We start from the raw sequence: 22,247 nt of genomic DNA on the forward strand, positions 1-22,247 counted from the left end.
GATGTAGTACAGAGTCATCTGTGGCGGTCGTCATGGATGGATTGCCCAGATCAGATCGTCTGTGTCTGTGAAGATTGTCTTGATAGTTGATGTGAGAATACCCAGCCCACTATTGGCAGTGCCTTCCCTGGCAGGAGGTTCTGAGCTGTATAAGAAATCCAGGAGAAAGAAAAAAAAATGGATCTTTTTCTCTAAAGTACAGTTGCTAGTCTATGTCTTTTACTGGGGAATGAGAATACTCATATTTATAGTTATTAGTGAAAGGCATGTATTAGTACTGTTTTCCTAAATCTCTTTTGATTTGTTGGTCTGGTATTTATTTTTCCCCTGTGACCTTTTAGGTATGTTCCCTTCAGTATTCCTTCCATTATCCTCCTTTTATTTGGCTTATTGGCCATAAATTCCATTAGTTTGTTTTAATCCTATAAGATTTTAATTCTTCCTTCAAATTAGGATAGGTAGTTTTGCTGACTATAAAAGTCTAGATTGACAGTTTTTGGTCTTTCAGAACTCAGAATACAAATATAAGCCCTTCTTGACTTAAAAATTTGTATCAAATCATCAGCTTTTATTATGCCTCATATACTTGCTTGCTGTAATTAATTAAACATGCTGACCAAAAGAAACTTGGGGGAGGAATAGATTTATTTGGCTCACGCTTTCAAGTCACAGTGCATCACTGAAACAGGTGGGGTTGGGGACTATGTAGGACCACTGCTGGCTGGCTCACATTTAGACTTGCTCCTTGGCTCCTGCTCAGCCAGTTTTCTTATACAGCCCAGGACCACCTACCCAGGGGATGGCATGATCCACAGTGGACTGGGCCTCCAATTAACCAATCAAGACAGCATCTCACAGACAGGAGACTCCCTCAGATGACTAGACGTCAGCTGGGGTTAACTAAGAAAACCACCCTTTCTCTGTTTGCCTTTAGAATTTTAACTATAATAAGACATGGAGAATTTTGTCTTTTCCATTTAGGGTTGTTAGACCTCTTGTATCTGGATGAGTACCACTTTCTCTAGAACGGGAAATTTTCTTGTAAATACCTTACTTGCCTATGGCAAGGAATTCTTCTGTATCCATAATTCATAGATTTGGACTTTTTATGGTGGCCCAAAGCTACTTTGTCTTCAAGCCCTGATACTTTATTTTCTGCATTATCTACACGGCTGATGGAGTTTGCCACTTCATTTGGCTTATTGCATTTTTTTTTCTTTTCAGCATCATTTCTTTTTTTTTTTTTTTTTTTTTTTTTTTTTTTTTTTTTTTTTTTTTTGGTTTTTTGAGACAGGGTTTCTTTGTAGTTTGGAGCCTGTCCTGGAACTAGCTCTTGTAGATCAGGCTGGCCTTGAACTCACAGAGATCTGCCTACCTCTGCCTCCTGAGTGCTGGGATCAAAGGCGTGTGCCACCACCACCTGGCTTCAGAGTCATTTCAATTTGGCTTTTCTTCACCAGTTGTTTCATTATTGAGTCTGTTTTTATATCTTGAATTCACTTCTTTATTGTTTTTATTTTCTCTTGGGTGCATTCTTATCTTTGAGTTTTTGAACATTTCCTTCCTCCCTCCCTCCCTCCCTCCCTCCCTCCCTCCCCCCCTACCTCCCTTCCACTTTTCTTGGCTTCCATTTTTGTAGTTCAGATTATCCTCTTTCCACTTTATTTCTTTTGCTGTGGGATTGGCACTCGGAGCTCTGGTCACTGTCCCTGCCCTTCCCCTGAGAGTCAGCAACTATCAGTGATAACAGTCGCTATCCAGTGTCAACATACCCTTGGCTGGGCTCTGCTTCTGCTGTCACATGCTATGACTTTCCATGTCTGGGTGCTCTACTCTAGGTCATCTCTAACTTGCTTCCCACTTCCAGCCCTTCTCTGCATGTTTGAGACCCTGGGTGTTGGGTACCCTACTCTGGTCACACCCGGCCTGCTTCCCACTTCTTATACTTATGGTGGCCCTCACACGCCTGATGTCCTTCCCTGAGTCAGCTACAGCCTCCTCCTTTCTTCTGAAACCTCGGCCACTGTATTTTTGTGGATACCACATGCCTGGGTGTCCTCCTCTGCCCATTTCTCACCTGTGCTGTGTTGCTGTGGGTCCTTGGATACCTGGGCCCCCTACTTACTCCAGTCCGTGTCCCATTTCTGCCACCTCTGCTGACTGAAGTGTTTTGTTGTTGTTTGAAAATTTCCCAGAGGAGATGTAGGGGATGTAGGGGAGCTGTGTTTTGAAGCTTGCTCCCTTTACTAGGCTCCTGAGCATGAGCATGAGGAGTTCACCACTTACTCCCCTCTGCTGTTGGAGCACTCAGCTGTTGGACTGCCTACTGATCTCTCTGGCTAGTAGGCATCTCTGCAGCCCTGCCTTCCCCAGTGCTTCCTGAGTAGCTCCCTGCAATTTTCATGCATTAGGCCTGTCGAAATTCTGGGTGGTTTCAGTGTCTGTTTAGAGGATCCTCTTAGACTTTGCCTTTACAGTATTTGACCTCCTTTCCTTAGGTATTCTTTTAGATTTTATGCTATGTTAGCCTCTCTTCCTAATGGATAATGCCTTGATTTTCTCATTGCACAAAACTAAAAATCTCAGTTTCAGATACTTCGCTCTGTATGCCTTCTACCGTGCTTGTTTACTCCCTAACTATCCCAGCTCCCTCAAATCTTTGCTCTAATTTATTATTTCTACTTGCTTTCTGGTTCCCTTTTAGTCCCCTTTGAGTTCATGATTACCACCGTTTAGAATCATTCCCTTGCACATCTGCTCCTTCTGCTTCAAAATCCTTTCCTGGCACAATTCCACACTTAATACCAACCAGATTGTCTCTCGGATCCACTCTTGTGCCAGATGGAGGAAAAGCACATCAACACTCTCACTAAATGTTTTTGACCTTAAATTATTTTTTGGTCTCCTATGATAACTAATTTTCATTATCCCATGATAGGATTTATAATCACCACACATTTATGAGGGTGTTTGCAGAAAGATCTAAATGAACAAGAAACACATCCTGAGTGTGTAGGGCACCATCCCATGGGCTGGGGACCCATAGTGAGTATAAAGGAGAAAGCAAGCTAAGGGCCAGCATTCATTTCTTCCTGCTTCATGATTGCACATACTGCCTTAGCCACCCTGCCACCGTGATTTCCCCTCATGACTGACTACGCTGAAACTGTGAGCCTAAACAAACCCATCCTTAAGTTACTTTTGCTAGGTATTTTATTACTGCAAGGAAAAACAAATCCATCACCTTTCTATTATATGGGATTACCTGTGACAAGTAATTGGATAGGACTTTTGGTTGATTATCTCTTTCAGATTCTTGCATTGTGCCTTCTGGTACCACGAAAGTTAGTCCTCAGGGAGGAGGCTTTCATGTCAGATCTAGCTCAGGTCTCCTAGACCTGTGTATGAAGTGCATGCTGTCTTCAGCAATAGGAACTTACCATTCACCTTTGGGGAGCAACCAAGGACAATAGACAAAAGCCTGTAATTTTTTTTTGGGGGGGGGCTCTTGACAACTCTGGCCTCTGACCAACCACTCAAACAAGTGCTTCATATGCCTGGTGCTGGGTTTTTGTTAGCTGACCTGTGACTCTTGAGTGAACTGTAACTCAGTGCTAACACATTACCCATGTGATACTTAATAGATCTTTGTTATTGACTGTGAAAAGTATTGGTGGTTGTCCACAAGAAACTCATACTTACTTACTAATCCCAAAGTGTAAAAGTAATAATGCTGGTCTTGGAGAGATGTCAGTGGTTAATATGGTTCCTCTTTCAGAGGACCTAGGTTCGTTTCTGAGCACGTCCATGGCTCACAAGCACCTGTAACTCCAGTTCCAGTGTGTCCAGTGCCCTCTTCTAATCCCAGTGGGTACCAGGCAGACACATGGTGTATAGATGTACATGCAGACAGCACACCACTACACATAAAAATAAAATAAAACATAGTGACATATTTGGATATGCCAAGGAGAGGCAGCTTTAAAGGGCTTCCTTTAAGTGAAAAAGTAGACTTTTCTTAAATACTTAGAACGGGAAGAACATAAAATCATATGCTAGGATTGTAAAGATAAATATGGGAAGGAAAAAATTTATTTATGAAATGAAATGTGGTAATTTTATTACAAACTACAAAAGTTATAGTCACAATGCATGCTTAATTAAGATAGAAAAGGTGTTTATGGTTGTGCAACACTTGCCTGTAGTTTTATTCACCTGCCTAGGCTCTTGGGATATTTTTCTCCTCTACCTCCCCTAACATTGCATCAAACTATGCCAATTCATATCCTATTTTCTTTCCTGCTTATTGTAACATCCACCCAGTGACCTTAGTTTGTGACTCATGGAAGCACTTGTCAAATTTCAGCACTGATGGGATCCACAGCCTCCTCTTCAGCTTCACCTCCTCTGCGGTCGTCCTTGCACTTGCATGGGGATTCCTGAGGCCTGAGTGACAGTTCTTCACAACTTTGTTGCCATACTTCTATGTTTACAATTTTGTTTGTCACTTCTTCTCCCCTCTGTGCTTTATTTGCTGGCTGGAGTGGGGAGGAGCTTTTTCTTCCACAGTTCTTTCTCTGACACTACAGCGCTCATCCTATTATATGCATATGTCTCAGCTGTACTAAAATGTATATTCCAAGAATACCGATGACTTAGCTTTGATCCACATTGCCTGGTGTCTGTTACACTTTCTTTAAAATATATGGCTTTTTAAAAATTAATATTTAGTTCATTCGGGGAATAAGTGAAAAGTGTGTTGTTGGTAGACTTTCTTCTGTTTCCTTGGTATTACCTCCCCTCCTTGCCCCCAAAAGGATTTTGGATTTTAAGATGTTTCTGTGAATAATTATTTCTTCTTCCTTACCCTTCTCTGGCTTCTCTTTTATTTTCTTTCCCTGGCCTTGGTAAAACCAGCAACTTCTCAATGCCTAGTTTTTCTATCATTTGGCCTGCATGGAACAGGGCCCAAATAAATCTGATTTAATTCCCACAACAACAAAATACAGTTTTAGCGTGTCTCTCCTTATTAATCCATCATGCTTCTACATGTGGTTTCTGTGACTTATTCTTCATTTTCACTACATCATACTTTCATGATGCTTTGCTAGAACTTATAGTCTGAATTGAAAGGGACCCAAGAAAAATCAATATGTTCATATCCCGTTGAGTTTCCAAAACAAGTTTTGCCTTTTCACGTGCTAAGATTAACAAAATGCATCTGAATTTTCTCCAGTTTTTTTATGCATTACCTACAGAATTGAAATGTTCTGGAAATTACTTTGTCATACTGTGAGTTAGGGAGACCTGGCTTCCCTGATATTAACCTATTATATCATCAAAAGATACAGGGAAGGAGTGTTTTCAAACATCTGTAGTCTGTTTTATGGAGAAGAGACTCATTAGGAGCTGGAGTGAGTGGATTAGAGAGGCAGATTTTTAACGGAGTCGGGAAGAGATTCCCAAGGACTAGAGACACTAACCAAAGGGTGGTAGAGCTTACCCAAAGCTTACCCATAAGCTCCGGACTTGGGCCCTGGAGAGGTTAGACAGTATTATAAATCATATCCTTGCCCTCCAACAGGGAGGCAGAACTTTGTATCTGGAGAAAGTAAGCCGGTGAGAAATAAAAGATTTATTTATTGGTCTCGGGCTGCTCAAGTATGCCAGAGATTAAAAGTACCAGATTTGGGATAATATTTGAGTGCCGGGCTGAACAGATCTGAAATGGTCTCTCATTTTGTGTCAAAGAAAATATGTGTCCCTTCTTTAGATTGGATAATATGGATAAATCAGTAGGATACTCAGTGCTCAGTGTCACTCCCTGATAAAATGTATTACCTGCTCACACCTGAGCATGTGTTTCTTCTGTGAGTACCACCCATCACATTCTCTGAACTGTACTAGAACAATGCCACTTAAGCCTTTTTAAAAAAAATGCTAACAAGAAAGTGGTTTTCAGTTTTTAATCAGCAATGAATTGTGATTAGATTTTGTGACAAGTAGTTTAGTAGGTAGTTGAGTTAGTAAAAATTTCTTAGATATAGCAGAAGGTTCCTCTTTTGTAAGACATTGAGCCAAAGGTATTTGTTATAGCGTAGTTCATTTGTAGTAATAGCAAAGGTGCTATCTCAATAAAGAGAAGCATACACTACAGTACAGAATAGAACATTATGTCATAGAGTCAGATAATGTTACATGAAACAATCTCTTGAGGAGACTCAGAAAACAACAGCAACAAACAGTGTTGTGTTGAAGAATTGGCTGCTATTGTTAGATACACAAAGGAGCCCAGCACAGACACATACTTAGATTTGTACATCTCCTCTAGAGGGATTAATGAGAGACTGGTAACCTTACAGGAAGATACCTGCGATGCTAACAAGTCAGGAGTGGAAGAGTGGAAGCATCAGAGCTGCTTTTGTAATACTCCTTTATTGTATTATTATTTTTGACAATTTTACATAACAGTACTGTGAAGGCGTAAATCACAAACAATCCCACACCAGTTTGGAATTAGATTATTAGAGAGGTTATTTTTTTTTAAGGGGGAAAAAAAACTTACAGATCAGCGTCCCAGACAACAACCCTCTGCGCAATCAGGAATGGAGCCTACTCGCCGGAAGCGGATTAGTACAGTGTGGCATATATAATAGATCTTCTGTACACACACACACACACACACACACATTTTAATAGGTTGACTAAACAGCTTGTTTCCGTGTAACTATCCCTGCCTTCCCAACTATGCTGGTACAGGAACATTCATAACATTTCTGTTTTCCCTTGTCATGCTATAGGGGATGTACCTAATTCAGAGCACTGCATTGGCTTATTAGAGTATTTCCTAAAACAAGCTAGTTAATTTCTTTGTATTCCTATAATGACTTCTAAATAAAAATGGTGTTCTTGCCTTTCCTTGCAAGTGAGAGCTTACAATTTATTATTTGTGTATGTGTATATTAATGCAAAAAGGAAGAGGCCTGGTCAATCGTCCTCATCAACTTAGACTATAAAATCCAATACGGGCAAGTTCAACAGAACTGCCATATACGAACTGTCCCTGCATAAAAAAAAAAAAAGGCAGTAGTCTATATGTTGAATAAATATACTGTTATACAAGAAAGTCACAATATTTTTCCTTTTAAATTTTCAAGTCATCGTACAAAGTAATGGTTTCATCATGATAATTTCATGCATATGTGTCAATATACTCCATTCTTATTCATTGCCCTGCCCTACTGCACTCTCCCATCACCCGGCCCCTTCCTGCCGATTCTTTCCTCTCTAATCCTGTCACATGTATTCCATTGCCTTTCATTCCTGTACCTTACGTTAAGATTTCTTCCTCCTAGCTGGGCGGTGGTGGCGCATGCCTTTAATCCCAGCTCTGGGGAGGCAGAGGCAGGCAGATCTCTGTGAGTTCAAGGCCAGCCTGGTCTACAAGAGCTAGTTCCAGGATAGGAACCAAAAGCTACGGAGAAACCCTGTCTCGAAAAATAAAAAAAAAAAAAAAAGATTTCTTCCTCCTGTCTCATGATGATCCTTTTCCTAAACACACACACACACACACCCCTCCTTAGATTCATACAAGAGAAAATATGGTATTTTTCTGAGTTTAGCTTATTTACTGATTTCCTGTTCCATCCATTTTCCTGGAAATGTTTCCTATTTCTTTATGTCTGAATAAAATCCCACTTACATTGCATGGATTAATTGCATTAGTAACTTTGAGTTAATTAACGAGTCATCAGTCTTCCTTCATTGTCACATTAAATAAAGAAATAGAGCATTTTCCCTTGGATTCATTTAATCCACATTGAGGCCCGATTTGAATTCTCCACTTTATGTTCCCAGTGTCTCGCTGTGTTTATTGAGCTGCACAGAAAGCATCACATGGGGCAGGAGTGGAATACTTTACAGAAATCTGTCTTATAAGGGATGACATCACTGGCTTCAACCTACCCATTTAACAAACAGTATTATGACATCAATCAGTATCTGTATCTGAATGTTGTGTTGAGCATTTATGGTGGCTATTCACTTAGAAGATTGCTTTCATCTTCTATATTTGCTGATTTCATAAAATGATACACATGCATTGTTCTGGGTTGGGGTGTGGAAGGGCACATAATTTAAGATTACAGCTATGCTTAGTTTAGGTTGTAAAAGTTAATTACACGGGGAATCCAAGGGAAGTAAGGTTGATTGCTGCGCTGTTCTCTTAAAAGCAGATTAAAGGAACAGGCTGAGTACTCGTTTGGAAAGCAGTTTTAAGGCTTAAATGATCTCAAGGTATATTATTAACTCAGCAAAAGTTCGAGTCTTAGAATGTAGGAAATATTTTCATCATAATGCATTGTTACAATATATGTCTGTGTATATTTAACACATTGTCCATCTATCATTGTTTCTGATACTTATATAAAATTAGGTGACTGCCATTAATGCAAGCACTGGGGAGACAGAGTGGACCTCTGTGAGTTTGAGGCCAGTGTGTTCTACAGAGCGAGTTCCTGGACAAGACCCCAAAGCTAGAGAGAAACCCTGTCTTGAACAACAAAACAAACAAAAAAATTAGGTGACTGTAACTATGTTCTCTCATGTCTAGGTTCTCTGTACTGTTCTGTTGGTCTGCCTGTCTGTGTTTCTTCAGTATTGTATGGTTTCTTTTACTATTTTTATGTAGTATAATTTGAGACAAGCTCTGTGATACTTGTAACTTAGAATCACTTTGACTATTTGGGGTCTTTTATGCTTCAAATGAATTTTATGATTTTTGTTCTAATTTTGTGAAGAATATCATTGGATTTTTGATGGAACTACAGTGAATCTGTAGATTGCTTTAGGGAATGTAACTATTTTTTGGTATTGATTTTGCCAATTCCTAAGTGAGTAGAGTGAAGGCTGCTAGGCTCTGAAATGAAAAGGAATTAGATATTATTCATTGATGCTGATGTTTCTGTTTAAGACTTGTGGGGGGGGGGGAGAAAGAGAGAGAGAGAGAGAGAGAGAGAGAGAGAGAGAGAGAGAGAGAGAGAGAGAGAGAGAGAGAAGAGAAAGAGAGCGCACTCTAGAGAGATCTGTCCCTCAGTTCTGTCCTCCTACCATGTGGGTTCTGGTATCAGGCTCTGGTCTTTAGGCTTGCTGCTTCCCTCCACCTTTTTCTTATGTTAGGACTCAGTTTTATGGAGGAGTTTCTCAGTTTGAGACCATCGACATGCTTGTAAGAACATTTTCTCTGCTGTGTTGAATATTATTGTGCTCGGCCTTCAGTGTTTTTGAGTCCAAGACTGAGGAGGTGTGGAAGTCACAGTGGTGCTTTTGTTTAACTTTTTGTAGGCTTTTCTCTTCTTGCCTGATTCCAGAGGTTTTATTCTTTGTGTGTGTGTGTGTGTTGGGGGGCGGGGGGTGGTTGTTAGTTTTTTCTTATGGTCCATAGTTTTTGCCTAAAGTTATTTGCATCCATTGGTGAGCCTTTGCCAGGTTCCCCACACCTCTCTTGTTCCCATGTTGCTGCTCTCTATATTTGGACTAGCTGTTCCGTGCTCTCATGGAGAATTTCTGACTCAAAGTGTGCTGTACTCTCATGCTATACTTCCTTGACAAGTATACAGCCAGGGCTGCTCCAGTCTTCTCTGAGTTCCCTTGATATTTTAGGACCTTATCTCAGGTAAAACTAAATCCTTGCTTTGACCTGAATTTCAGGATGAGTCAGCATGAAGACAAGTTAGAGTTTATTTAAAATAGAAAAACAGTTGCTCAGGAAAGACTAAAGCACCAGGGGGCATTTTCAGAAGTTTGAGAGCAAACACAAACAAAGGAAACAAAGTGATTACCTTAAACAAATGATAAGAAAGCAAACAAAAAAGGCATTCAACAAATAGGATCAGAGTAAACTATCAACTAAAGTTCAGGAAACCTGGATTCCCTTGAATTAACTCATCAGTATATATCGCTAGATGGCTCAGTTTAGGAGGCCAGTGCTGGTACCTGGTCTGGATGGGGGTGGGGCTAATCTAATACTGTCTTTTATTCCCACAACTGATGACATAAATTCTTCATTTCTGTCAGTGAATATGCATAGTTTACTTGGATGTTTTCTTGGAATTGGAGGTCATATGTTTTAATGTCAAAATTTGTGCTAGACTTGTGTCACATAAAAGGAATGAGAAATGAGTGTTTTGGGAGGCTCAGCACTGGTTTCCGTTTTTCTAAGTTTTACACAACCACTTTTCAGTGAGAAGTAGAAGTCGTGAAATCTTCAGTTGCTTTGTTAAATTATATTTTCTTTCAAGTGTGCCTATATTGTACATTAATTAAATAAAATACTAAATATAAAAAATAATAAAATCAAAGTTACTTGTTTGGTTTTTCTTCAGAAAAAAGACCATCCCCGTTCCTTGACTATGTGTGGCCATGTTGGCTTTGAAAGTTTACCTGATCAGCTGGTTGATAGATCCATTCAACAAGGCTTCTGTTTCAACATTCTCTGTGTGGGTGAGTGCCAGTAACTCCTCCAGTTTTTCAGAATTCATACTCTTATGCTCGCTTCCTTCTTTGTATAAGCAGGATATTCTTGTGTCTAAGATTAATGGCTCTGGATTTTACGTGTCGTTTAAATTCTACTAGTTTTGTTTTGCTTAGCTTTAACCTTTTTTTTTTTTTTTTAATTTTTAGTGCTCTCTTCAGAGGTCAGAGTAGGGTAGCATGTGTAGTCATTGTGATTTAGACCAGCTTCAGCCGTGCTAGAACAACTGTGATTGTTCCCAGTGACTCTCTGCACGTGTGAACATGTGCTCTGTTTCTTTCAGGGGAGACTGGAATTGGAAAGTCCACACTGATTAACACACTGTTCAATACTAATTTTGAAGAGCTTGAATCCTCACACTTTTGTCCGTGCGTTAGACTCAGAGCTCAGACGTACGAACTCCAGGAAAGTAATGTTCGCTTGAAACTGACCGTTGTGAATACAGTGGGGTTTGGCGACCAGATCAATAAAGAAGAGAGGTATGTGGGGGTTTCTGTTTGTCTCTTTCCTTTCTTGTATAAGATAAGCTTTATTTCAGGGTGAAACCTGCATTTAGTCCTTTCTCATCTCCTTTAATGTAGATAGTTTCTAAAACATAACTGATTTTGAGCCACCAATTTTATCTTGTTTTCTGCTTTAGATGCTTTAAGTTTTCAGTTACAGCAAGCTTCCCATTCGTGACCTTATGCCTAGGACTTGAATTTAGTGTGTGAGGAAAATCCCAAACAGTATACAATATTAAATGTTTATTTTTACTTAAGTTTTCTCATTTTTCCTCAAATACTTGCAAGGTCAACACAAATTACCAAGCGTAAAGCCAACTGGATTACCACATGGCTGTTTTCCTCCAAATATTTCCTCTTTCCTGAATTAAATAATAGAGGAATGCAAGAACAGGCTGCCTGTGTCAAATAAGCTGAACGTTCTGCTAACAAACAAAAATAAGCCAAATGCTCTGAAACAGCATGAAAGATATCTAAATAAACAGTGTCCTAACACCCAGCTCAGAACAAACAGTGGACGGTTGACCAAACCGAGCGAAGTCTGAGCCCTAGAAAGAACACACGTTGGAGGAGGCAGTCCCAGGTAGTTGGCACAAGGGGCTGTGACACCTGATCCACGTGACTCCTCCAGCAAATATGGATCGTGTTTTGGCCATATCGAGGACCTAAAACCACTGTTGCAAAAACAGTTCTCACCTCTGAGTGAATGGTAGATAGTTTCTTTTGGAGCCAAAGGCGAATGACTTTGGTCCCGAAACGCAGATTCAGTTTGTCCAAGATAACATATTTCCATGTGGCCAATCATTTGAAATTTTTGTAGGAACAGATAAAAGTCACAAATCAAAATATTTTTCAGATGCTCTGGTGGGAATATCAGTTAAGTTGGTTTCAGTAAATGAGTGAAGTCAGTTGAAGGCCTCTGCTGCTCTGATGTCATTCTTGGCCTTCATCCCTTGACTTGACTTGACCGTCTCTAGGATGGTAGGGCAGACAGACAGACAGGCAAGCAGTAAATAGCTCTTTAGGGAGTCTAAAAATAATTGGATTCTGGAACTTTAACATTTCAGCTAATCAGTCATGCAGCCTGTAGAATGTGGCTTTTTCTGGGGATGTCAGTTTATATCTGCTTAACTCTCTAGTTTTCCTTTTGTCTTCAGTTTTGGCCTTGATTTCTTAACACCTGTTGAGCCATTTGGTATTTTTTAAGGATGCGAGTTAAGTCACTGTCTTCTCATTGAAATGGTGTTTTTTATTTACTGGAATTAGAAACAGGATAAATTACTATAGAAGAAATTCTGTTTATTTGTCCAACAGTATCTATGGTTTCATTTTTTGAAAAATCTTAAGACAGTCATCTGCATGAATATTTCTGGTTATATAGACTGTGTAATAAGTCATTACTGACCTATTTTAAGTAATTAACCAATGCTTCTTTGAAATTTTTATGTAAAATATGTACTTAAAGATTTTTACTGTTCAGGTTTTTTGAAAGGGAATATTAGGATGGCAAATTACGGGAAAAAAAAAAGAATTACAGAGTTGGAGCTAGAAGCTCAGTAGTTAGGAGTGTTTAAACACAGTTATCTGGAAGCACACACAGAAGAGGAATTTTAAAGTTCCTACCCAGACCAAGAGCAAAGTTTGAATGGGGGGAGCTTCAGCCAAACCATGTGGTCCTATAGAGAGGGACTACCGAGTGGAAAGTCATATTTAGACCAGTATTCTAAGGAACCTTTCTTGGTGTTGTTAGTAATCATTCTGATGATGAACTTAGTTCTTATAATGTTGAAGGTATTATGCTAATTCTTATAGAAAACAGAATTATGAAGATACTGGCTTTCTTTCCAACTGTTTGCTGTCTATAGTGGGGGAATACATGATTCTGTGTTTTAGGTTCTGGTCTCTAAGGACTAGAATTACCAGACAATTATAAAATAATTCAGTTCTATCTACGTTTTATAAGGTTACTTTCACTGCTCTTCTGTACAGTTACAAGGATGTCCATGGAGTGTCTAGAGCCCAGGCAGCAAGGAGTATTAGGAAAAAAACTGTTTTTGAACTATTAAAATATCTTCATGATAGGTATTTCTATGGTAGCTTTTATTTTGTAACTCTTCATAATGCTTGACTTGTTATTGTTTTATTTATGGGCCTGGATTATTCAGTGCAGTTAGTTAACAGCAGAAAGGTAGAAGGGTTGGAGAGATAGCCTAGCCAGTGAAGTCCTAAAGTATGATGACCTGAGTCTATTTCTAGAACCCATATTAATTTTTTAAAAAGTGGGCACAGTGACACATGTTTGTAATGTCAGGGCTGGGGAGTTGGAGACTGAGGATCTTTGGGGCCTGCAGGTAAGCCAGTATTGCACAATCTGCAAGCCCCACACCAATGAGATGCCCTTTTGAATAAACAAGGCATTTGACTCCTGAGGTTGTCCTCTGGTTCCATACATAGGGACCTGCACACATGAACACATACAAAAACGTTGCATAAACAGTGCTTTATCCTATCAATATGAAGTAGAAAGTTGACAAAGCCATCATGAGCTGAGATTAAGTATACTGTTTTTTGAGTACACTGATTTGATTTGTATTTCAAAGGATGAATAATAGACTGAAACAGCTAGAGGGAATGTGAGAGTTATCTGGGCTAGAAATGGAGCCCAAGATATAATTGACCTGCTTCTAATTCACTGAAAATAAAACCATGCCAGCATTACCAGTTAGATATTTTCAGCTGATACTGGCCTTTCCTCTTTTGTGGGCTAAGCTTTTCATGACTTATAGATGTACTGAAAACAGGAAGTCAATCACCTTGACTTGCATATTTTAATTGATATCCTTTACTTTTCTCAACCAATTAAACAACATGCCATGCATTATTTTAATTATATGTTAAGCTCTTAACTGCTTGGGGCAGTTGTAAAAGTTTTAAAAGAACTTAACCTAGTATGTGAACAGATGTAGAAATGAATCTTTATGAACTTAATACGATTTCTAACTAGATCAGTGGTTCTCAACCTGTGGGTCCTGACCACTTTGCACTCATATCAGATATCATGCATATCAAATATCTACATTATGATTCATAGCAGTAGTAAAATTACACTTATAAAGTAGCAATGAAATACATTTATAGTTGAGGGTCATTACAACACTAGGGAACTGTAGTAAAGGGTTTCAGCATCAGGAAGGTTGAGAACCACTGAGCTAGATTATCCTAATGTTTTGGCAGAATTACCTTCATGTGTGTATATTGTACATATCGTGTGTTAGTACTGTAGTTAACTCTTTGGTTGGTTTAGATATTAACTGATTTTACTGGAAGATACAGACCTCAGACTTGGTAATTGTACAGGTTCCTTACTAAGATAGCATGGGTATGTGCATTAAATATTTAAATGCTTATTTTTTTTTCAGCTACCAACCAATAATTGATTACATAGATGATCAATTTGAGGCCTATCTCCAAGAAGAACTGAAGATCAAGCGCACTCTTTTTAACTACCATGACTCGCGTATCCACGTGTGCCTCTACTTCATTGCTCCAACAGGCCATTCTCTAAGGACACTTGACCTCATAACCATGAAGAGCCTGGACAGCAAGGTGGATTAGGGAAGCAACCAACTTCTCGAATTTTAGTATACTTGAACTATTAAAGTATTTTTATTATAATAAGCACATGCTTTGCAGCTTTTATTCTGTATGTCTTTAAAACATTTTTTTTTCTGGAAAGTCATTCTGGAAAATAAGATACAAAGACTAAACAAGTTCTCTTTTTAGTGATTGCATTTGTTACAATTGTTCTCTAAATTTTCATATAGAATTTCTTTGACATAATTTTATTTCAGACATAGTGAAAGGAATAACTTCTTTGACAAAGATTATAAAGCATAATATTTCATCTTGGTGAAATATGTTTTTGTTTGGAACAAAACAAGAAAGTTTGTTCCTGAATTTTTGAAGCAAGTAACTATTTATAAATTTAGGAGGTTATAAAAACAGTTCCATAATTAACCTGCGGAAGACTTTTATGTTTATTTAAAAGTTGAAAAAGACTAGTTTCTTCCCTAATCCAAAGGAAATCTGTTCATATACAAATCTGTGCTTTTAAAGGAATAAAATCAAAAGTGAAATTCTGTGTTATACAAAAGATCACTATGATACAGTATTATAAAGGTCATAGAATTTACTATTAGTGGGGAGGTGATTTTAAATATTGGTTGTGTCCCTTATTAGTTGTTTCATCTGTGGCAAGTACCTTTAGTGCTCTGAGCCTCAGTTTCCTCACTCCCTAATATACAAAGCAGGTGAAGCCCTGCCTTGAAGTATAGATGTGAAAATTAATTAATCCATAAAAATAAAGAGCTTAGCTAGAAGACATTCCCAGTAAAAGATAGCTATTATTATTACCTTGTGAGAACTAAATGAGATAATGGATATAGCCCCTGTTAAATTATGCATTCAATATATATAATATTTAGGCATGTAAACGTGTTATTTTACCTTTCTTCTAAGCTGCCAGAATATAACTGTATGGCACAGAGAGAGAATTGTTTTATTATAGTCTGTAAGCACATACTACCTAATCTTCAGGTTTGATGATTTTAAATAAATTCTTTTTTTTTTTTTTTTTTTGTCTTTCTGTAGGGTTTCTCTGTGAAGCCCTGGAACTCACTCTGTAGACCAGGCTGGCCTTGAACTCACAGAGATCTGCCCACCTCTGCCTCCCAAGTGGTGGGATTAAAGGCGTGCGCTACTACCACCTGGCACATTCTTTTTTTTTTTTTTTTTAATTTCAAAGTGTAAGCTTTCTTATAAAATTAAGCACCCTCTTTTTTTTCTGTATTTTCTATAAAAAGGTTGTAGCCATGGCCTGCTGAACTACTTACTGTAACATTCTATTGTGAGATAGGCAGTAAAAGCTAGGATGTGGTGGTGGTATACCTGCAATCCCAGCTGCTTGGGAAGGCTGATGCAGGAGAATTGCTTTAGGCAGGAGTTTGAAGCCAGCCTGACAATAAAGTGAGATCTTGTCTCAAAACTAAATCAAAACCAACCTAATATTAGTATTTTATTTAAAAAGGTAAAAATAATAATGTCACATTTCACTGATAGGTACTTTCATAGCATGTGTGAGGCTCTGCCCTTAACACTCAATACATTTATAAAATTAAATAAATAAATAGCTTGGCCACTTACCAGCTTGTTGCAGCACTGAGTGAATTAGCCAGGCTTTTGTGTTTTCACTGACGTGAGGATAGTGAGCTCACATTAAGACTCCTATGGAGATATATGAGATATCTTGCAAAATAGTTACCTTTGTACATAGGAAACAACTGTGTCACTCATTCTATTAACTTTTTATTAATAGCCAAAAAGTCTTATTTAGAATGTTCTTGTACTGGCCAATCAGCCACCTCAGCTCTGCCAGGAGCAGTTTGTGTTAGTAAGCTCTGTTAGTGAATTTTCAGAAGCGACTGTGAGCGCTTTTTCAGCAGCCCAGCCCCTGACCTCCCGAGAGTCACGCACCCTACACACCACCTGTCACTTTGCAAGGAAGTGGTTTCTGGTGACAGTAGAAGTTCGTCAGCAGTGGCCATTCATGGGAAGACTGGCACCCTCTTCTGTTACATTCAAGTGTTGGGGACAAATTCTGAAGCTGGTAGGCATCTGATGACTAGGCCTTGACAGAGGTAAATCAAGGATGAAAGGAGGCAAAAAGAGAAGCATCACCTGTTCTTAGTGTTCTTGGGGGATCAATTACCTAATTACCGTAATGCTCAGATTATAAAGAAATAAAAGTGAATTAAGCAGGTGTTTTGTGCTTATAGTTTATTATGTTCTACTTACCTTGTGTGGAGTTGAAAAAGACTTCGAGTGGGAGAGAAGATAATGAGATTCCAGACCTAAATACAAATGCAAATTTAATTTTACAAGAGCCCTTTTAAAAATGTTTGTAACCTAGCATCGATAGGAATGGGTGTAAAAGAGTATTACATACGCGCATATATGAGAGTGGCAACTAGGAATTGTTGTGGTTAGGGAAATCTACACACAGGCAGGTCGTAAAATGTGTCCGTTTCCTGTGCTCCTTATGGCAACTCCTTGAGCTGCTGTAGCAGGAAGGCAGAATAAGTGAATAAATGTGCTGTTTCAGTTTGCCAACTCCTTCATCCTCTGCCAACTCCTGGTCAGAGAAAGTTAGTGTCAGAGACTGCTTTGATACAGAAAAGCTATGACTGCGGGATTAAAAACAAATCTTCCATGCTGAGATTGTGGATTTTTTTTTTTCTCAATAGGTGAACATTATCCCATTAATTGCCAAGGCAGATACAATTTCTAAAAGTGAATTGCAGAAGTTTAAGATGAAGCTCATGAGTGAACTGGTCATCAATGGTGTTCAGATATATCAGTTCCCAACAGATGACGAGACTACTGCCAAGATCAATGGTGCAATGAATGTGAGCCCCCCATTGAGTATACATTTGTTCTGTTTGTAAAAGGAAAGCTGAGTTCTGAGTAACATTGTTCCCACAATAGCCCTACCCACCTGAGGCTTCGCTTTCTGAGGCTTTAGTTTTTATTGTGAAAATGGAAAATTGCAGAAATTGCTAGTTTTCAGTTGTGTGCCAACCTGTATAGCATGATAAAATCTTACCATAGGCAATGTACCAGCTAATGTCATCAAAACGGTGGTGATTCTAATGCAGTAGTATTTTTAAAGAGACACAGTCATGTATTGTGCTTTAAGTGTTTATTGTCCCACTTGGCCATAAGTTATTCATCTCTATGGTACCTAATTTATAAATGTCCATAGGCATCAGAGTAGAAGAAAGCATACTATCTGTGGGCTGTGCACAGGGCGTACTTTCAGACATCTGCTGGGTTCTTGGAATGTGCCACCTGTAAACAATAGATCTAGTTTACCTGTGTTCCCCAAAAGACTTCAAATGAGGTGAAATGTCAAAAAGCCCAGTAGAATAAATGTTTGCTGTTGTTGAGAAACAGATACTGAGTGCTTTAAGCTTGCTTTCCTTCTCCTTACTTCCACCTGAATAAAGTAATTCATTGTAAGACTTGGGGTTACCTTTGTTGAACCATATTTAATTACCTCGGAACGGATCCTCTTCTGTCCTGTTTTAAAATCACGAAAGGACCGTGCAGCTTCCCTTGGCTACTTTAAAATCTGAGTTTTTAAGAACTCCTGAAGCTGATGTTCTCCCTTCTAGTGTCTCCGGTACAAATGAAATGCTTGTTAAATTTAATGTACCCAAGATGACTCATTATTTTTCTTTCTGTTTCTCATTTCTTAAATGCTCTGTTGTATTTTGAAGGATTGTAAGTTTGAGGCTGATGCTTTTTGTGACAGTAACATCTGGAGACTTAACTTGTCTGTAAAATGTGGTTAGTAGTCTTCATCCAGACTGACTGAGGATTAGCGGATGCGCTCCGAACTAAATGCCTAACAACAGCGTTCTCTAACTGCCGTTCTTTTTCTCCCCTTTCCTTTTCTATTTATCACATGCTACTGTATTGGATACTTTTCTGTGGCACAGCTTCTGACAAAGCCACTTAAATTTCTTTTAGCTTGTAGTTTGAGATTGCAGTGTGTCACGTTATAGGGGTCCTGGCAGTGGGGATGGACGGCAGCTGTTCACAGCGCACCTGCTGTCAGGAAACAGAATAAACACTGCGGCTTAGTCTGCTCTCCTTGTATTAAGTATGGATCCCCAGCCCATGGGTGGTGCTGCCCATGTTCGGGATGGGTCTCCTTGCTCAGTTAAACCTTTCTGAGACACACACAGGTGGTTCTAAATATAGTTACGTTGACAGTGAAGATTAACCGTTACAGTCATGATAATTAGAAACCCTAAACTAAATCTCTAAAATCCTGATAATGTAAATGAGGTGATCGTGATTCCCGGGTGTAAACTGCCTTTAATTTTATTCATAAGCTCATTAGTAATTTATCAGACAGCTAAAAACATCATTCAGTTGTTAAATATTAAGCTTTATTTCTTTGTGCATGAATCTTCCCCCCTATTTCAGGCCTCAGCATTAGACAGACTCATACACTCCTAGCCCCCGGCTGAGCTGCACATGTTACTGGAAGGTCCTATGCTAGACCTTCCTACTCTTAGATCTATAACCCCCATGTTCCCAGCCCAGCTTGGATTGCATCTCTCTTCTCAGTAATCTCTTGTTCCTCTTGCTTCCTGTAGCTCTTGTCCACTAGCATCATTTTATATTAATAGTACATGTGATATACTAAGTGTAGATGCGATATTATTTTGCATATTATATAATGTACATAGTTTCTAAAATATCTCTTTTTGGGGGGAAAACGTTGATGGCAGTGTCACATGTATCAAAATTTTCCTTCTGCTTCTCCTTTTCTTCTTTTTAAAATTCCAAATAACATTGTGCTTTGCATGTGGAAATGCGCATTAAATAATTTTCTTTGTAGTGTCCAAAATTAACTTGTAGGATAATTAGTACATATCCCAAGTAGAATCACTGTTTAATTGTTCTCTACTATTTCTATCACTGATATTTTAGTCACTGATATTGTGGCGTAAGATAATGAGATTGATGTTTGGTTCCTTCCCAGGGACATTTGCCATTTGCTGTTGTAGGAAGTATGGATGAGATACAAGTTGGAAATAAGATGGTCAAAGCTCGCCAGTATCCTTGGGGTATTGTTCAAGGTAAATGGATAAACGATGACAGAAATTGTATGTGTTGCTCTGGTATGCTCTGTGCAACGCCATCCCTAGTGCTTGATTAGAACTGAAATCTAAAGCAGTGCCTAAACATGATATGCAAATGAATTACTGTGTAGACGGGGCACAGTATACCATCTTGAAAATATTTATATGTTTTCTCATCACGGTATTGCTAAACTATTTTCAAAAGGAACTAGTAAGCCAGCTTTAAAGGGTAAATCCACTTAATCTGGCATTGTAGTAAGCAAGTAAGATCATCGACTTTTTACTTGTTTTTTGTTTTATTTTGTTTTGAAGTTTTGAGATTCTTCTTTGCTTTGTAGCCCAGGCTGGCCTGGAACTCAGTTCTTCCTGCTTAACTTCCCTGAGTTTGAGCAGCCTGTACCACTCCATATAGCCTTAATCATAATGACAGTTAATAATATGCCTTAATATAATGGCAGAAATATATTAATTGTACGGTCACTAGCTTCAGAGAATTTTTTTATATTTTAATTGAATTTGGGGGAGTGTTGATTTTGATTTTATGAAATGGTCTTGCTGTGTAGCCTAGCAGGTTTGGAAATTATGATACTCTTGTCTCTACCTCTGGAGTACTGGGATTATAGGAATGTACCACAATTTCCAGGTGGTAATAATTTTAAATCAATGTAAAACACCAAGAAAAATTTAAACTAATTAAAACATAAAATAAACTGGGTATGGTAAACTTCTAGTCCTACTTAGCTCCTTGGGAGGTGAAAACCAGAAGATTTCAAGTTTGATGTCAATCTGTGAACACAATGAAGCCTGTCTCAAATAAATAAATAAATAAATTTTAAAAGTTTTATTTTAAAATTTAAAGTCTTGGTACTGTAATATATCTATTTATAGTACTTTGGCAATTGTAAACATAGAATGACCATACCAGTGTATTTATTAGTTTTGAATAATATTTAATACAAATTCATAAGTGTAATATTTTAGAAAAAGAATTTGATCATTGTAGTTCTTAACAGAATTTACTGCTTTGGAGCGAGATAATGTTTCTTGCTGTTTTTAAAGCACTGTGTAAGATGTCCTGAGCGTAGAGTTGGTGCACTAGCAAAATGTTAGTGAAGCAGCTGGAGCGTACAGCAATGAGAGCTATTTCTTTGCTAATTCCTTTGTATGCACTTGCTACTATATTTGAAGTAGACCTCTGAGTGTGTTAATATTACCTGTAATTCAGTGTATATAATGTAAGAGTTTCTTCCTTAGTTACTTGTATATAATGATAGTAGCCATTAATCAGAATTGGCCATTTCTTTGATATTTCATTTGTGTTTCATCTCCTTGCTCATTTGACAAGCACTAATTATGTGCCAGGAATTAAAACCTAGCGTTTTCTGTCTTGTTTTTCTCTGGCTAGTGGAAAATGAGAACCACTGTGACTTTGTAAAGCTACGGGAGATGCTCATTTGTACAAACATGGAGGATCTGCGGGAGCAGACCCATGCGCGGCACTACGAGCTATACAGGCGCTGCAAACTGGAGGAAATGGGCTTTGCAGACGTGGGCCCCGAGAACAAGCCCCTCAGGTGAGGGGGCTTTGGGAGGAAGGCGGGACAGAGGCAGTGAGAAAGGGCTGCCCTCTCTTAAGTACCTAGAGTGGCGGGAGTGGAGTTTTGGAAATCTAACTATGAAATTGATTGATTTGACTTCTCCAATCAGCTGAGTATCCTTGCTTCTGAAGATTATGTCTAACTAAATGAGCGAAGAAAAAAAAACAGCCCTTTTATACAGTGACTTGGGAAGCTGTGTCACGAAGCTTACAAGTTTAAGGTCTGCCTGGACTGTAGAACCAGTTCAGGGCCAACTTGGGCAATAAAGTAACATCTTGTCTCAAACTGAAAAGTGCAAAAAGGTGGAGTGGGTGGGGCCTTTTGTTCAATGTCAAGAGTGCTAGTCTGTGTGAGGCCCTGAACAAGAAAGGGAAAAGTAGATACGTAATTAGATGTGTGACCTCAGTATGGGGGTAACAGAATCTCCTCACTTGTTTGCTTTTGTTGTTTTTTTCATTTCTTTCTTTCTTGTGCCTAGAAACAGATGAAAATATAATTATTATTGTATAAGTCATATTAAATTACTCAAATCTTCATTACTTGTTCTTTTTATGAAGTAACATTTGGAGTGACTGAAGCTTAGCCAAAAATGCAGTATCTTTTCCTTAAAGGGAGTTTGGGTTCGAATTGTTTTTTATAGTTACAAGAATTTTAGACGGAGAGATCTTGTTCAGTGACTAGACCATTTAATGTTTCTTTGGTAAATTTTCTTTTGTATTTTGATTTCTTTGGTAAGTTTATATGGGGCTCTATGATAACCCTGAATTTTAAAAATGAACACACATATATAGAATCCTAATTCTTCCTGTACTTAATCAAATCTGATTGAATAAAACACTGTAGAACTGTTCTACAAGGGTAAAGAAACAGTTAGCCCTTAGGATAAGCACTGTTTTGATTT

At 38.5% G+C, this 22,247-nt stretch overlaps 1 protein-coding gene across 2 annotated transcripts in view; it reads left to right on the plus strand.

The window, feature by feature from the left end:
* Septin10 (septin 10) overlaps positions 1-22,247 on the plus strand; it is a 37,040-nt gene that overhangs the window by 3,227 nt on the left and 11,566 nt on the right. For both annotated transcript variants that reach the window (XM_050138126.1, XM_050138137.1), the window contains exons 2-7: positions 10,383-10,500; positions 10,815-11,010; positions 14,454-14,640; positions 17,337-17,498; positions 19,649-19,745; positions 21,154-21,322. In XM_050138126.1, the coding sequence (XP_049994083.1) occupies positions 10,383-10,500; positions 10,815-11,010; positions 14,454-14,640; positions 17,337-17,498; positions 19,649-19,745; positions 21,154-21,322 (929 nt within the window). The remainder of the gene's footprint in view (positions 1-10,382; positions 10,501-10,814; positions 11,011-14,453; positions 14,641-17,336; positions 17,499-19,648; positions 19,746-21,153; positions 21,323-22,247) is intronic.

This window comes from Alexandromys fortis, unplaced genomic scaffold (assembly GCF_014885135.2).
Source record: "Alexandromys fortis isolate MF-2015 unplaced genomic scaffold, M_Fortis_MF-2015_v1.1 scaffold_9, whole genome shotgun sequence".
NCBI classification, from domain to species: Eukaryota; Metazoa; Chordata; class Mammalia; order Rodentia; family Cricetidae; genus Alexandromys; species Alexandromys fortis.